General features: G+C 46.7%; 2 protein-coding genes across 3 annotated transcripts in view; one reads left to right on the top strand and one right to left on the bottom strand.

The window, feature by feature from the left end:
- The window catches only part of LOC126547899 (follistatin-related protein 5-like), a 515,627-nt gene extending 509,416 nt beyond the window's left edge, over positions 1-6,211 (bottom strand). For both annotated transcript variants that reach the window (XM_055063208.1, XM_050195938.2), the window contains exon 1: positions 6,002-6,211. The gene's annotated coding sequence lies outside the window, so the exon portion shown is untranslated. The remainder of the gene's footprint in view (positions 1-6,001) is intronic.
- Positions 6,212-6,486: 275 nt separating this feature from the next.
- Positions 6,487-8,517, top strand: LOC126547897 (WD repeat-containing protein 54-like). The gene has a single exon (XM_050195935.3). The coding sequence runs from the start codon at positions 7,117-7,119 to the stop codon at positions 8,083-8,085; it is 969 nt and encodes a 322-aa protein (XP_050051892.1). The 5' UTR covers positions 6,487-7,116; the 3' UTR covers positions 8,086-8,517.
- The last annotated feature ends 7,524 nt before the right edge of the window (positions 8,518-16,041 follow it).

The following is a 16,041-nucleotide window of genomic DNA, read 5'->3' as shown; positions in this document are numbered from 1 at the left end:
GTCCCTCAACGCTTGGGTGCGGCTTACGTCACCTAACCTGAAACTTTCTATTATTGTAAACTGTGAAGAGAGAGCTTCAATTACACATAGAAATCAATTGTTAAGTGCACTAGCAATCAGCCCGGGTTGACTATATGTAGCTCTGTTCATCGCTGTTTTTTTTTTTTTTGTTCATCAGAGATCTCTACACCTCTTACTAAGACTTACGTTAAGTACGCAGCCTGCACGCGATGAAATATGGCGCTTTCAACCCCTCGACCCAAAAATGCGGCCGGACACTCGTGCGCAACATCTCGTATTCACCTATACAGTACAATGTTATCGAAAGCAGAGCCATAACTTTGGCCACTCAAAAACCAAATTACTCGCAAAGCCGTTCGCAAGTGAGACTTATTCGCCACGGGCAGACGCCTCGGCTGCCACATCGTTAACCGTTGTAACGCGTGCCTGCACAGTTGCCGGTGAATTCCTGAATTCGATTCCTCGTTGGCTGAATCCACCAGGAGCCTCCACAACCCCATATATATATATATATATATATATATATATATATATATATATATATATATATATCCTTCCTTGCTAAGGCCCGGAGATATTTGTGCATATCCCCTATCTCCCTTTCTTGAGTTTGAAAAATTTACAGCTACGACTCCGGCTGTTGCTACCAGACGCTAGCAAGACGGTCACGCTAGGAAAGCGCTTACTTTAAAAGAAATAAAGAAAAAAAATCTGAAAACAAAATTGGTTTAGCATTTTCGTAAACGACATTCTCGTAGTTTCTCCGGCTAAAAATTTCGAGTCCTTAATCTTGCCCGCCAACAGCGCGTGTAATGCATGCTAAGCCGAGGGTCACTGAACGGCATCCTGCACAGTGGTTCGCAGCTGCCGGAGCCGCACTGCACGACTGCACCAGCGCGGACCCTTCTCGGAAAAAGTGCGGCCCATCCGACGTAACGCAGAGGCAATCGGTGCACGCGCACATATCGTCGCAGTATATAGGTGCGCGTTCGGCTGGCTGGTTCAGCGCGAAAATAAGCAGAGGCCGAGAATGATGGCGGCCCTTTGGCCTTGCTTCTGGCGCGTGGCTTCTTTCCTCGAAAGACATGCCCCTACACCACCAGACGCCAGGAGTGCAGGATGGGAGCGAGCGGAGATGAGCCGTCGGCAGTGCGGTCGAGTGTGGGGAGGGGTGAAGGCGCATTCTGTCCCATATCGCCATCTGGCCAGCTGGCCAGCTGGCCGCCGCTCGGCCACCTGTCCCGCCACCCCGCTCCTCCCTGGATAGCCCCCCACCCCATCCACTTCCTCGTCCGAACGACGCCTCACGCGCGCTGGGGACCATGTGCGTACAAGACGACGCAAAAGCAAGCACTAAAAGACGAGAAACGAGGGAAGAGACTCGCGTGCACCCAGCTTGGTGGCGCAAGCTAAGAGCTGCTGATCGAGTGATAACCGTACATTTAGCGTCCTGCACAAGCCTACTGCAGCCTTAACAGAAGGAAAATGAAAAGGAATTGAGTCTGTAGGAACATGCGGGCGCGTGCTTGCCTTGCAAGAAGACGAAGCGTAACGTTGAACGGACGGAGGAGCACGTGATTAAAACAAAGGCCGCGCTCTAAGAACGATGTTGCCATGCGAATGATGTTGCCATGCGATGTTGCCATGCCATTGGTTGACTTTTTTTTTTTAAATCTCTGGTTTCTCCGTGTACTTTCACAATAGTAAGATATTATTTAAAATCTACCTCTATTCGTTCTTTTTCTAAAGAGCCAGCGAGTATACTTATTGCGGCGTGTTATGTTCGCCAAGCAACGTAAGAAAAATAGGGTAGTTATGACGGCACGTCTAATGACTGTCAACGCCGTCGCTACTACATTTCACCTTCCATCGTTTCTGTTCTCTGCGCGACTCTGCGGGGAGAAGTTGCTTACTTAAGACATGTTATCATGGGCAACTGCGGCCTAACACGTAAACTTCTGCTCACGCGTCCAGAGACCTGGAAAATTTCAAAAAAGCTACACGCACACTTCCCGTCAATATGAAAGGGAACACGGGATTAGTGTTCAAAAAAGCCGGCAATTTTTCTTGTGTGCGCCTGTGATGAGGAAAAGTTCCACAAGCGGGATTTTTCAACAGGAAAACAACATAACAAATAGCAGCAAGTGAGGTTCCTGCTTGCACGTTTGTAGAAATCGCTGTTTGAACACAGATGAGGTGTCCTCCTCTATGCTGGCAAATAGTGTGCAGTACCAGTAAAGCGAGACGTGAAAAAAGGATGTTGGGAACGACAACGCAAAAATATACTACAAGCGCACGTACCACTATGGCGAAACTTCTACACAAGTTAGTTAGTTAGTTAGTTAGTTAGTTAGTTAGTTAGTTAGTTAGTTAGTTAGTTAGTTAGTTAGTTAGTTAGTTAGTTAGTTAGTTAGTTAGTTAGTTAGTTAGTTAGTTAGTTAGTTAGTTAGTTAGTTAGTTAGTTAGTTAGTTAGTTAGTTAGTTAGTTAGTTAGTTAGTTGGTTGGTTTTTAATGGTGCAAAAGCAACTGAGGCTATGGTGCACCAACCACAATCCCGAATATAGGTTGAATCCCATATAACGCCTATGGAGGCGTTACCTGCACGTGCACGAAGCTTTTGGAGCCGACCGCCCAGCGAGGCATTACGAGGCTTGAGTTCCGCTGTTGGCGTTTCTTGTTATTGGCAAGAGGGGTCTCTTCCGCCGTTCCTAATGGCTCTTTATGAAAGCGGACGGAGTATGCTAAAGAAAAAACATTTCCTGGATGCACTTATACTCTCGACTTCGCGTTACGTGCGCTTGGGACATTTTCCAACCTCTGAGTCCGCTGGATACGCCCTGTGGGTGTCACGGAAACGTGCCTGAAGGTCGCCCGTCTCAACGTACAGGTGTGTCGGGTGATTCGGTGGCCGAGAGAGGCTGGGAAAGCCCAAAGAACTACGCAGTGACTGTGTGTCTAGTACAAGTCTCGTTTAGTGCCAGTGGTGATTTTTCTCCATCCGCACAATATTTACCACCATAACGGCGCTACGTGGAAGAAAAAAATATAATTACAAGACTTGTTCATTACTTAACTTGCTTGGTGCTTGACCTTCCTTTTTCCGTCGAAAAACACCGAAAACTTATCTACTATACCGGAGAAAGAGATTTCATTTTTTTTTTTTTCAAATAATAAACACCGGTTTTCCAACTTATTTCCAGTTCTATTTCCTTCCAATAGCTACATTGAAACTCAATCACTGTGGAGACATGGCATATGAACGTTCTTATAATATGCGCGACGTCCGAGAAGTATACTTTCCGGAATTATTTTCGGATGCAGCGAACGTATCACGCAGCATTGAAACCTTCCAATGCATGCTGTCGAAGATCTTAGTATTCACGTGATATGTTCGTTGAATCCGAAGAGATATTGCAGAAGCACAGCTCCTCTGTTCATTTTTTATTTGATGAGCACGTTAGTATGAAACCTCGAAATTATTGCTTCTTCCAGATTTTGCAGTTAGAGAAAGAAAGCGAAAAAAGAAAAAAAATAATAATACGAAGAAACTCTCGAACGCGTTGCTTGCCTTGGCTGTAGCAAACCATTTCGTTAGGCTTTTTCTGCTGATAATCACCGCGGTCTTCTATTTTGGCGTAGCATCACTCCAAAATGAACCGGTTTACGAAGACGAATTAGACACGAGTAACTGCCTTTTCTTTTTTCCCTCCTTTTTATCGACTCCGGAATAAAGAGGAAACATATCCGTAGCTAACAGTGATCCAGCGGCTTCGTGGGCACCACTGTTGGTTCGGGCGCCTCGGCACTTTTCCACCTTGCACGGGAGAGGCGACAGTTTCTGCTCGATTGCCGGTTGGACGGCCTGTCAGTGCCGCGCGACAGGCATCTGTTGAAGGACGCACATCGCTCTTGTACGTCGCTTTGATACTTTGTGGACCAGCCTTTTAAATGAGATGCGTACAACGGGTACGCACGCTACGTGGCCCGTTCCTTATCTTTAGAAAGGTTGAATCAATGTCTTATAGCTTGCACTGAATACTACAACCACCACGCTAAAACCATGTAGAAGCGGCCCGCTATCGATGTCTCATTCAGAGCTGATGTAGGCGGCCACGCAAGTGTGGTGATCCGAAATCATTTCCTTTTGCACCGGTTGCACCATAAGTGAGTCAGCGTGTGTTCAGAGTGTGCGTAGCATAAATGTAAGCGAGCACTGCCTTTCCCAAGATTATGCACAGAACAAAATGATTATTTTGTAGCTGAGCAAAACCAAGGATTAACGTGTCTCTGTAGCCTTACACAAATGTGTGTCTCGTTGTGCACAGTTATGCGCCTGCGGTACGCAGAGCGAGGTTGGCCTGCTGTTGAGAGCTAATTCAAGACTGCGAGGGAAGGATGGTTCTGGACGAAGGTTAGAGAACCAGAGCGATTAGGAAATAGGCGGCGACACTCATTAGTACGCCTGCCCATGCGTGCGCGCGTTCGTGTGTGCACGCGCGACATTGCACCAATTCCGCATCTCCGCTTTAGATAGAGTGCAATCAAGTATATTTGTTTTCTTAATGGAATAACTGATCACGGCAACGAGTTCGGGCAAACGCGCCATTTGTACCCCGCGCATTCGCAAAGAGTCCATGTCCATCTTGAGTCCATCTTGAGTCCATCTTGAGTCCATGTCCTCGAAACAAACGGCGATAGTGATCAATTGCCTCCAACAATCGTTCACTTACCTGTTTAAGGAGCCAGCCTTTGTGAACGGGCTTCCTTTTTCTCTCATATTTGCTGCTATATTGGCATGCTTCAGACTCATAATCTTCAAAAGAAAGCTTTAAGCGCGGACAAAGAGAGAATGCGCAAGGAAAATTTCTTGTGGATTCTCTCTTTTATATTTGTGGGCACGGCGGTCGAACGCAAATGCGTCTCTGTATGCGGTTTGTATTGAACTAATGCCGCACCACATATTATTTTTAACATAAACCACCTTCGTGTTCAGACATGATGCTAAAGTAGTATTTTACCTATCGTTCATACAACGAGTGCTTCGCTTATCTGGAAAGCTTAGTATTTAGCCGGAGTACCACGTAGAACTGACTCCCTAAACTGTGTTTCCGTGCAGTCGTTTTGTTCAGAGGTGCGTACCACAAACTGCGCAGCGTTTTACATTTTGTATAAGCATTCACATGAAATAGCCCACTGGGTAGCGCGTTTCTTTAGCGTGCTATGTACGATAATAAACGTTTAATTCTTTCATAATGTTCGTGCTTAACGCGTCACGCTGAAGGCGCCCTTTCTCTATAGTTGGAATTGTGCGGCACAATTTCTTGACTCGGCCAGCGTGCTAGAAACAATTACTTTCCACCACCTCGCACGCTCTGCTCTTGTGTTCTTTTCGCACGCCGGAGTCGAAGTGAGTCAAACTGGGTCAGCCCAGAGCGCATCCGAATGGGGAACTTGCGGGCCATTTTTCAAGACAATGGAATCGCCCGGGCGCTTTCTCATCCCTTTCTTCCCGGCCGTATACGCAGCTTTCTTTTTTTTCAAGAGAGACAGGAATAAAAAACACAACTCGCGCGTGCGTGCGTGCGCGCGCGTCATGATTCGCGCGAATCGACGGTCCGCACAAAACTAACAACACATCGATTTTCGGGAGCAATGTGGCCTTTCCTTCGCTTCGGTGCGCACGTTATACAGCCGCTCCTGCCTGCGCGGCCGCTCGGCGTGCAATCGGGCGGCGCGTCCCCGCGGTCTTAGAACGCTGGCCAGATCCCGGTACTTCAAATCGCGGGATCGGGCTCGCGTTGTTGTGCCGCGATGAGCGTAACAACAACGTCGTAACAACGTCGGAGGCACCGCGCCGTGCGCGGAGGTGGCGACCGACCGCTGCAGCGCGGTTCTCCGGTGAAGCCCACCGCTCCCCGCCCCGCGCCGCGTTTCGGGACAACGACTGGGCCGGACAGCTTGCTGTGTGGCCGTGCTTACCTTGGACGGAAGGTGTAGGACTACTCCTCCTCCTTGCGAGACCCTGGTCCTTGCCTAAATAGCCGCTGCACGAACGTCGTACCGAGCCGCGCGACTATGCGAGCACCCCGCCGGCGAGCTCCACAACAACGCACCGCGTCTGAACGACTCCTGACTGCTTTTTTCACTGCAGTGGACCGGCAGCACGCGAGCGAAGCAACCCCTCTTGTGAGAGGGCCCTCTCGGGGTTTGCCGACGCCGCCGCAGTGGGTCTCTTACGTCGGCCCCTCCCCACTCTGCTCCTCCTTTTTCCGTCAGAACACAGAACTATGACCTCCGAGAAGGAGCAACGCAGGCGCTAAAGGTCTCAGAGCCCGGGAGAAAGCACTATCAACGCATCCACTCTGCACAAGGCGGCGCTGGCAAGCTCGCGCTTAGCATCATCATCATATTTCGCCTACACACTCATGCGCCACCCATGATGCTGGTTTCGGTTTTGCTTTTGGTCCCGTTGGTACGCGAAAAGTTCTGGCAAAGATGTACCATCCGATCATTTGGGTCGTGAATCGTATCGTAACTGTGAGTGGTTTGTGATGCCATGTGAAACACCCAGTTTTCACACAGCTCAAGAAAAGATACACTAATCTAACTCCCTCCGTTTGCATATCTGAAATTGGGACGAAAATTGGCATGAAATTTACTTTAGAACATTCACCAGTGGGGGAGTGCGCTTTCGACCCATAATATGTTTGCAAAAAATGTCACAGAGAGTTCGTCATGGCTGTTTTGTGTTCAATGCGAGTAAAAGAATAAAAAAGCGCGAGCTTTTCACGCAGTGCTGCACTGGTAATGTTGCGAGTTTTATAACTTTGACTTAATTCTTAATTCCACGCAAGGTTTAATGCGAGCCGTGTACCATATATTACAAGTGAACGCTTTCTCGCCGCTAGAAGCATGATAGCTACCTTTACTTCCCTTTTAATTTTGCACGTCCGTGGGACATTGGTGTAACCAACCGCGTTGCCATAGCACCTCACAGACACGCTTTTCGCACGCGTATCGATCACGTTCGGCCGCAGTACGGGACAGCCGAAGCGCGGCAGTGCGCCGTTCGGCACACGTTATCCGGCAGCGCCATGTACCAAAAGGACAAGAGCCTCTTATGCCGGCACAGTGCCTGTCCGTTGCCCAACAACCTGACCACTTGTACAGAGGGCGGAAAGATCAACTTAGCGTTCGTGGGAAAGACGGAGGTCACTACGCTCTTCCGGACTCCTGATGGCAGTGTGCACCAGTCGCAGGTGGCTTGCAAGGACGTAGGCGGCAGCCCCTGCACCGAACTTACGCACGTGAAATGGGTCAAGATGGACGACATTAAGACCTTGCTAGTCATTGCGTCGACGCGAGCCTTCCAGGTGTTCGAGTGGGACGGTTCAGTTTTCCTCCACTGTCATCCGCTGCCCCAAAATCTGGACGCCACTGAGGAGACGTTCACGCGCGGAATCGGCACGTGCGGCTCCAGTTTGCTTTGCGTCGGTACCAACAGTGGCACCATTCTGGTGCACCTAGTTTCGCGCGACCTGAACGTCACCTTCTGCCAACGGGCCACCGAGCACGCGCCGCACGCCGTCGCCGACATCCACAACCACGGCGAGATCATGGCGAGTGCCGACGACGGCGGCGGCATCTGTCTGTGGCGCGGAAAAACAGCGCTCAGCTTGCTCCGCAAGCTGCCGCCGGTCGGCAGCAGCCCTTGCGTGAGCGTCCGCGTCTGGCACGACCTCATCCTGGCGGGCTACGGTTCAGGCGAGCTGCGTGTGTTCAGCACGCGCTCCTTCCAGCTCATGGCCGAGGCCACGGCGCACGCCCGCTGGATCACGGCCATTGACGTAGCGCCGGACACGGGGCTCGCCCTGTCCGTGGCCGAGGACTCGTACGTGCGCGTTTGGCAGCTTGACCGCGAGGGCGAACACACCATCGACCACGTGCACGGGGAAAGCGTCGCGGACGCCATGCTTATGGGTTGCGCCTTCCTCGCTCCCGATGGGAGCACTTTCGCCGCTGTGGCCTACGACTGTGCCGAAGTGTTCATGTTCAAGAAATGAATGCTGTCTTAGTGTAGGCGTTGACTTATTATGCTTGGCGTGCTTCACTTATTTCCCTTTCAGGATATGGGTTCTAGTATAATCCAGCACACATCTATCTACCGCAATGGCTGCAGATGCAAGCCTCAGTATAAAGATGGATGGTTGCTGGATCGCCATCACGAGAAGGGAACGCGAGAAATAACAAAGGCGCATTTAATTAAGAAATTTGGAGACATATGCGTCAGTCAACCATCAGTGGCTTTACACAATAAGGAGTTCCCGCTTTTGAGCCTATGCCAACCCTAATCTTGCCTGGTTTTACTGCTGGCTAACCTTGCGATGTCACTAGTGTCTCTGACGCTGTATTTGATAACCATATCATCATTTGTGTGTGTGTGTATATATATATATGCGTTTTATGTTCATTAAATTCAGTAGGTAGTCAGCGCTTGTATTGACCTCTTGCAATCCTTCGTCCACCTTTGTCCTTTTTTTCCGCACTTCAGTGTTTCGCGCTGCAGAAATTTTACACCATGGACCAAAATCAACTCCGCCCACATCGTTATTCTTTTTCACACCAGGAAGACGCAGCCAGCTAGGGGGAGGGGCAGACCGCGAGTACGTGTGCCCCGCACCTTTAGAAATGTCTGTACCAGAATACCTGGCATAAAACGACTTGCAACTACACCCTCCGTAACCCCGCGCTTCCCCATAGAAAAGAACGTATCCTGCCTCGCTTCACACGGAGCGCAGCGGCGGATGAAAAGCGAACCGCGCGAGGAGGAAAGCGGAGGAGGCGCCTACAATGAAAGCATGAGGTGGAAATTGGAGGAGGACGAGGGTGTGCCGAAAGCGTGAGAAAAGCGTGGTGCCGCTTTGCGGCGATGATGGCTACGAGATGGCACCAGATCAGCGCGCGTCACCTGTTGACTGAGGACATGCGGCGAGCGCGTCCAACGATAATATGAAAACAAAGCATTACACTAGCGGATGTCTGTTTGCGGCGCCTGCTGTGAATCGCACTCACGCGTCACCCACGCACTCGCGATCTCCCGATTAGCGAAGCAGTCACGCCACACTTCGCTCCGTTTGTAACGTGGCGCACGAGACAGATTGTGCACACCAGCCAATATATCGCGAAATGAAAAGTATGGAGCTGCGCTCAAATTTCGCATTAGGGAGTATCGTAATCGTCTGCGAATTTTTTCCAAACTGAAAATGCAGAGGTGTGAAATTCAGATATCTTGCACATATAAACCACTACTCCAAGATCCAAACTTTGTACCATCTTCGGGGAATGAAACCCAGCACAATCAAGCATCCCTCCAGCATTTTTAATGCCTTAATCACCACCATAGAAGCTTTCAAATTTACATATTTGCATGTCACAGTACTTTCAAGATATGCAGCATGTTAATAGTTACGATAATTCCTGCCCCAAGAAATCAAGCCACTTATTTAAAATTTCATGTTTCCTAATCACCTGGCATATAGCATTGGGCATCGCTAGGTAGTAGGCTTTACAGAAGACCGCAATTCCCACTGTAGCAAACCTCATATGGGTCAGTGATAACTTATTCCAATAACTCAGGTTTATTTCTCTTAATTACTTAGATAAATAAGCTGCTCATCCATTATTACATAATGAAAGCTGGACAGTGCAATACTACAGGACATTGCTAAATTTGCCAAATATCCAAATATATGCCATCTCCTTCATTCCCCACTTTGGTACATTGCTTCCAGCAGACTATGGACTGTACATCACCAGTTTTAAATATACAAGCATTTAGCATTCACCTTGACCCCCTCAAACCTCAATCACGAAAATAACACCTTCTTCAGGGACTGTCTACCCTTTCTTCAAGGACCTTTTATTTTGCTGCACAATAGAAAGCCAACCATGCAAAATGTTTAAACATGCAGTGGTTTTTCTGGAAGGAGAAAGCATCACCACAAATAAATGTTTTCTTCTTCTGGAAAGAGAGTAGAAATCTTTAAAACAATTTTTTTTATCTACGTAGTCTTCTCTTAAAGCTGTTCACGGACGTCCACAGCACTGATTGCTGGATCACAATTATTACCAGCAGGGCAATGCAATGCCAGTATAGATAAGAAACTGGAAGCACTTCGGGTTTCCGCTGGAATGGTTACTACATGTAAAACACTCAAATTATGGCTATAATGGCTGCCTTCAGCCAGAGTCTGTAATGTTCTGTTTTTTTTGTAACATATAATCTCACCTGCTTCCAACAGGCGGAGTCTCAGTAGTCATTGCAAGCATTTTGTACGATTGCCCCACAGGCACATTGTGTTAAGGAATGCCTACACTGGTGTTGTGACGCCGCCAGCACGCCTTAAAAGCACAATGCATTTTCGAAGTCCTGAAAAAGACAGTGGACCTCACACCACTCCTGTTGCACATCACCATGTCAAGAGGACCCATTGACGCACCACTCCCTCCGTTTGAACGGAGGCAGCGCCACTTTTCAACATGCTCTAACTGGAAATAAAGAAATTACTTTTGAGCATGAACAAAAGTTAAAAGAAACACATAAAATATAATTTCAGGCAACACAATGTACCCAAGCAAAACACCTTTTTGTGCGCCGGTTTTCGGTTATGCGACGGTACACAGATGTTTGTTTTGCAATCGAGCAACACCAGATCATTTTTGCACCACTTCCAGAGCCAAATTAAAAATGCAATCCCTTGTTTACAGAACACAAGCATGCACGTTTCCGTCAATATGACACACAATCTTTTCATTCCCACCACAATTAAAAGATATGTTCCAAGCAGTACACAGTCCCTTAAACCAAAGCATCTCGATCAACGCACAAGTGTGCTTCGATCTAGAAGCTGTGCTTCAACACAGTGCACATATGTTTGGGTTTACTATAGGGCTTATTTCTTTATTCTTCTTTTCTTTGGCATGCCTCATGTTCTTCTCACAATAAGTGGCATTATTTGCAGACTTATTCACAAGTGCATCTCACAGTAGTCAAGCCCGCACACTACAAACACTTTCATTGCACAAAATCCGTTTGCCATATCAGAAGCTCTTTATGGAGAGGCTTTACTCTAACAGTGATGCATATTACTCTTACTGACAGAAATCAGTGCTTAAGATCTGTTATGCAGTGTCTACGCAACAATGGTGCTCAAGTTTATTAAGCTGTCGACGTGGTTGTAAGTCAAACTCACAGCGTATACAACATGCTTGAGCGAGCTATGAAGCTTAAGGAAGGAGACGTCAAGACTACTGAGGGTATAGTTGAAGGCTGAATGGTTTCCTGGCCACCCTAGTAGTCAAAAGGAGTATCCGTATCCAGTAGTTGTTGTACCTCTCGAACAAGTGCGTCGTCAGGGATGCTCGACATGATACTGCTAGCAGTAACAATATCTTCCCTATGTTCAACCACCATCAGCAGGGCCTGCAGTCCGCAAGGAAGATGCTGCACTGCTATCGTTGGCTGCATTGCGTGGTTTTCATCATGGAGGCGCCCTGCTCTGGTTCATCAAGCCGGTGCCGCACTACAGTTAATTCTTCGTGTTTTAACCAAAATGAACAGGGCACCGGGACGTTTTAAGTGGCTCGCCCTCTTAGACTCCTTGTGAAACATTTTGGCTGTTTAGAAAGCGTTTGCAGTAGCCAAAGGTTCGCTCTAAGTGGGATCACTTTATGTGAGCTTGACTATATTCTTGCTCCTTTTTAGAAGCAAACAGCACTAAAAGTGAGACAAGTCCTGTTTTTAGAGCTGTTTGTACCTACAGCATGTACCAACTAGCTTACCTAGTCATGTTATTCCTGCTCCACCCAGCCCCCCATTTCTCTTTTTGTCTTTTCTGTGCTTGTTTTTTTATATCTGTATACATATAGCATTTTTGCATAAGCAGGGTGAAAACTCCGAGACATAAATGAAGCTTGGCGATTTTTGTTGCTTCCACAATCCAATATGAGGCATGCTGCATTTGAGGACTCTGGATTAATTTTGGCCACATCAGATTCTTTAACCTGCACCTAAATTAAGTACATGAGCATTTTTGCATTCCACCCCCACCTAAATGCAGCCATCATGGCTGCAATGCCTACCAAGTACATTAATGAAACCAATCTAATAGATCTAACACTATAATAACCAGGGACCCAGGTGGGCTTCATCAGGCATGACTCTGACGGAGGGTACCTTAAACATAAAATGTCTTTTATTAATATGTCCTTAATCTCACGCAGCCAATATTTTAACCTTGGGATGTAGCAAAGAGCTCCACATATAGAACAATTCCTGCATATATGCCAACACAGAAGAGGTTTGGAATGTGTACCCTTCACTGCCTGAATGATGCCTTCTGAAAACACAGTTCAGCACATCACTAAGTGTGAGTGGCTGGGCACACAGTAATCATTTGTGGCAATGTTTCATTATAGCTATTCAATAAAATTTTTGCGCAACTTTGTACGCCGATTTTACCAGGTTTGCAATGAACTTCTGGTTACTATACCTTCCTCTTACATCTTCTCACAAGCCAAAATTGCACATGTGACAGAAATTCAATGCGAAGACCAACTCTTCGGTTCTCCTAAATACATTTATTAAACTGCCAGTGGCAGAGCACATGACTCTTCTTCAGGTTGACTGAATGTTGATGACAACATTCAATTGAGTGATTAGCAAAGTTCCACAAATTCACCTCAAGTTGCAATTGCAGGTTTGAAGCTGACTGGTAAAAGGACGTGCCAATTTAGCTGAAATCCCGAGCCTTATACAAGTTTTGAGATACCTTACCAAGAAATTATTACAGAATACATGATATTCCAGTTAATAGTTTCCTAAAAACCATTCCTTGCACAGTGTGGGAGAAAACCGAGTACAGTGAAACCATGTTAATACGTAGTTGGCGGGGTACGTGGATCAGACACACTAATTGGTGTGCTAATTGACCAACAGCATATGAGTGGCCATAGACTTGGTGCCCCCCCCAAAAAAAAAAGAAGAAACACGTTCTCAGTCATGTACACACGCAGAGAAGATTTATTTGTGAGCTGGCCTCAAAAAGCCTGTGATTTTCACTTGACGCCGTGGTGGCATTGCGGCGACGACGGCATCTTACACTCTACAAGGCCGCAAGCCAGTTTTTCATCAGCCTCCACTTCTCTGCGAACGCCCTCAGGACGGTCAATGCACTAGTCGCGTCAGACAAGGAAGGACCATCACCTACGTGCTCATCCATAACGACAACGTATGTGGAAGTGCTAGAAGCTATGGGAGCAGGAAACGGGTCATGGCTACCATGTTTTGACGTCACTATCAGTGGCGACTACAGTCCGAGAAAGGTTCGTGTTCTGCAATTTCACTATCTATGGTCTGCATGCACGACATTTCGCCAATTCCATGCTAGTACGAACCGAAAAATGAAATACTGTGCACTAACCGTTTGGCATGTGTTAAGCTACTATGGCTTCAAAGGTCAGCCAATACAATAGGTTCAAAGGTAACAGGGCAGGGGATTCACTGCAACTATATTTAAACTGGAATTACTTATTAAGTGGTTACTTAACAAGCTTTTACTGTAAAATAGGGAGCACCTCAAGAGCCCATCATGCAACAAGCACAGCAGCATAAAGGCCAAAGGCCCAATTTTGGCTATCAAAATCAGAACCACAATCTACTGTGCATAATACCCAACCCTTAACCAACCCACCTCAATACGAGATCCAAGAAAAAACTGCGCCCGTGTCGTGTGGTTCTTTCTTTGTCTTGTCCCTTTTTTTTGCGCAGTTTTTTCTTGGATCTCGTAATGCCATACCAACTAGCCCCTCACCGTACGCTTCTAGACTCCACCTCAATACTCCATTGCTGCAGCACCCTGCAGTACTGAGATGGGCAGACAAGTAGAAATGAGATGATTGGTCAGTGACAACAGCTAAGTCTCTACCACACTTCATGCACTTATTTCTGTAGTCAAATTTTATTATAATGCAGCAATACTGCTTTCAGAAGGCAACAAAATGATCTTTTATTTTCCTCCTGTCAGGCAAGAAAGATTCCATTTACATGGAACACAAGCTGGCCAACTAGCCAAGAAGCATGTGCTTCTGTTCCAAAGGAGCATAAATTTATTTCAGCTATGCACTAATTGCCCATAGCACTAATCGCCCGATAGCACAATGCGCCATGTAAGCGAGATCAGACGCCATTCACAGAACCAGGTTTCCGGTGTTGCCACCTGCAAGGCAATTGCCTGGCTGCTGTAGCAGCTGATCCCTTTCTTGTGCACAACTTTGAAGTTTCTGGTGTTGCCACCTGCGAGGCAATCACCTGCCCACTGTAGCAGCTGGTCCAATTCTGTGCACAACTTGCACGCTTTGGTCATGGCAAATAGTGTGGCGTTGTACAGTACATGATTGACAACAATGTACAACACAGCAAAATGCAAACTGGTAGTCCTAAGACCAAACAGTGTACACTAAGGGGTATTCACATGAGGGATACCTCTGCCATTGGAGGTCTGCCATGGTCAGCAAGTACACCTCGCACACCTTTCTGTAGCTCCTTTGTTTGCACAGATAAAGTGGACCAGGGAGGCAAAGTGGCATCAGCTTTCAAAACCACGGCAAACTATGGTATTATGAAGAGTGAGGACACTTTTCAGTGAAGCATAGTAACCGAGTTGCTTCCATGAAATGTAAATACCGAAAAAAAAATGCACATTGCATCTTGATATGATGAGAACATCCTAAAGCCTGCTGAAAACACAATGCGAAGCTGATATCAATGCTGCTTCTGTCACCACATGCAGCATGACAGCAGGTTGCCAAAGTAAGCGAGTTAATGGATAACTCTGGCACAGGGGCTCAGTGTTTATATTGCACAAGCAAAACCTTTAACCTCCTTATTGGAGTTTCACAAAGTGCTAAATTGGGAACATGCGATACACACTTTGCCTGAAGGGAGCAGTGGGGTTCCCCTTCATGTGAATATTTCTTTACATGTGGCAGAGCCCTTATCCTTTTTTTCTAGTCTGTAAACATTGTGTGTGCATAGGGGTACTGTGAAAATTTTTTAGGGCAGACTGTACAGCAATCAACCAATGGACCACAGTATGGCTCTTGGATGATATTTCCAAGGCTTTTGCCATATAAAGGGTTTCCCATGTAACTTGAGCCAAGGTTTAAAAATACACCTGTGCTACGTAGCTGGCCAAAAACAAGGTAATGATGTTTGCCATTGCTTGGAGCAACACAAGCTATTTTTTGTATATTGCTTAATTAGGTAACTATACTATTTAACAAACTGCGCAAAGATTATATTCAGAGCAAGATGCCAATGAGAAAGCTGTTTCCAGCTTAACATGTTTTGCATAGAAGTTTTTTCCATGCTAGAAATCGTGCCCATGAAATATGAAGTACCGCGTGACTAGCCGCTAGTGCCCCGTGACAGCAGTGCTCTCAAATGTGCAGTGCATGAATGAGGGCCAATGCTGGCCAGAAGCACCCCCGTTCCAAAAATAACAAGGTGCACACGTTGACAACACTGATGCATTATTCAAGCCTGCTGCTGGTATTGCATTCGTGCTATGTAAAAGCCACATTGGAATTTGTGATAACAGTAAGCAGTGGCCTACGGCCAAGTAATAGTGAACAGGCGTTTGGAGCCCTCCTGGTTAAAATGGCCCCCATTGGTGTGCTGGATAATTGAGCGCAGCGCTGTAATGGCTTGTCACGAGGTACTTTTTTGAATTTAGCAGGCTTTCTTTTGAATGAGGGCCAATGATATATTGATTGTATATTGAGCACAGAAAAATCTTTTATGTAACGTATATTAAAGGGCAACTCCAGAAATGTTTCTATGTCCACTGACTTTCATAAAATTTTGAATATACATTCTCTTTTGCACTCTGATTATCTGTGCCAAACGAATTGACTGCAAGTCATTTAGTTTTCCTAAAAGTAAATATTAAAGATTGGTT

The sequence above is a fragment of the Dermacentor andersoni genome, chromosome 1 (genome assembly GCF_023375885.2).
Source record: "Dermacentor andersoni chromosome 1, qqDerAnde1_hic_scaffold, whole genome shotgun sequence".
Classification (NCBI taxonomy): Eukaryota; Metazoa; Arthropoda; class Arachnida; order Ixodida; family Ixodidae; genus Dermacentor; species Dermacentor andersoni.
Note: the sequence above shows the minus strand (reverse complement) of the source record. Positions and strands in the feature narration are given on the sequence as shown.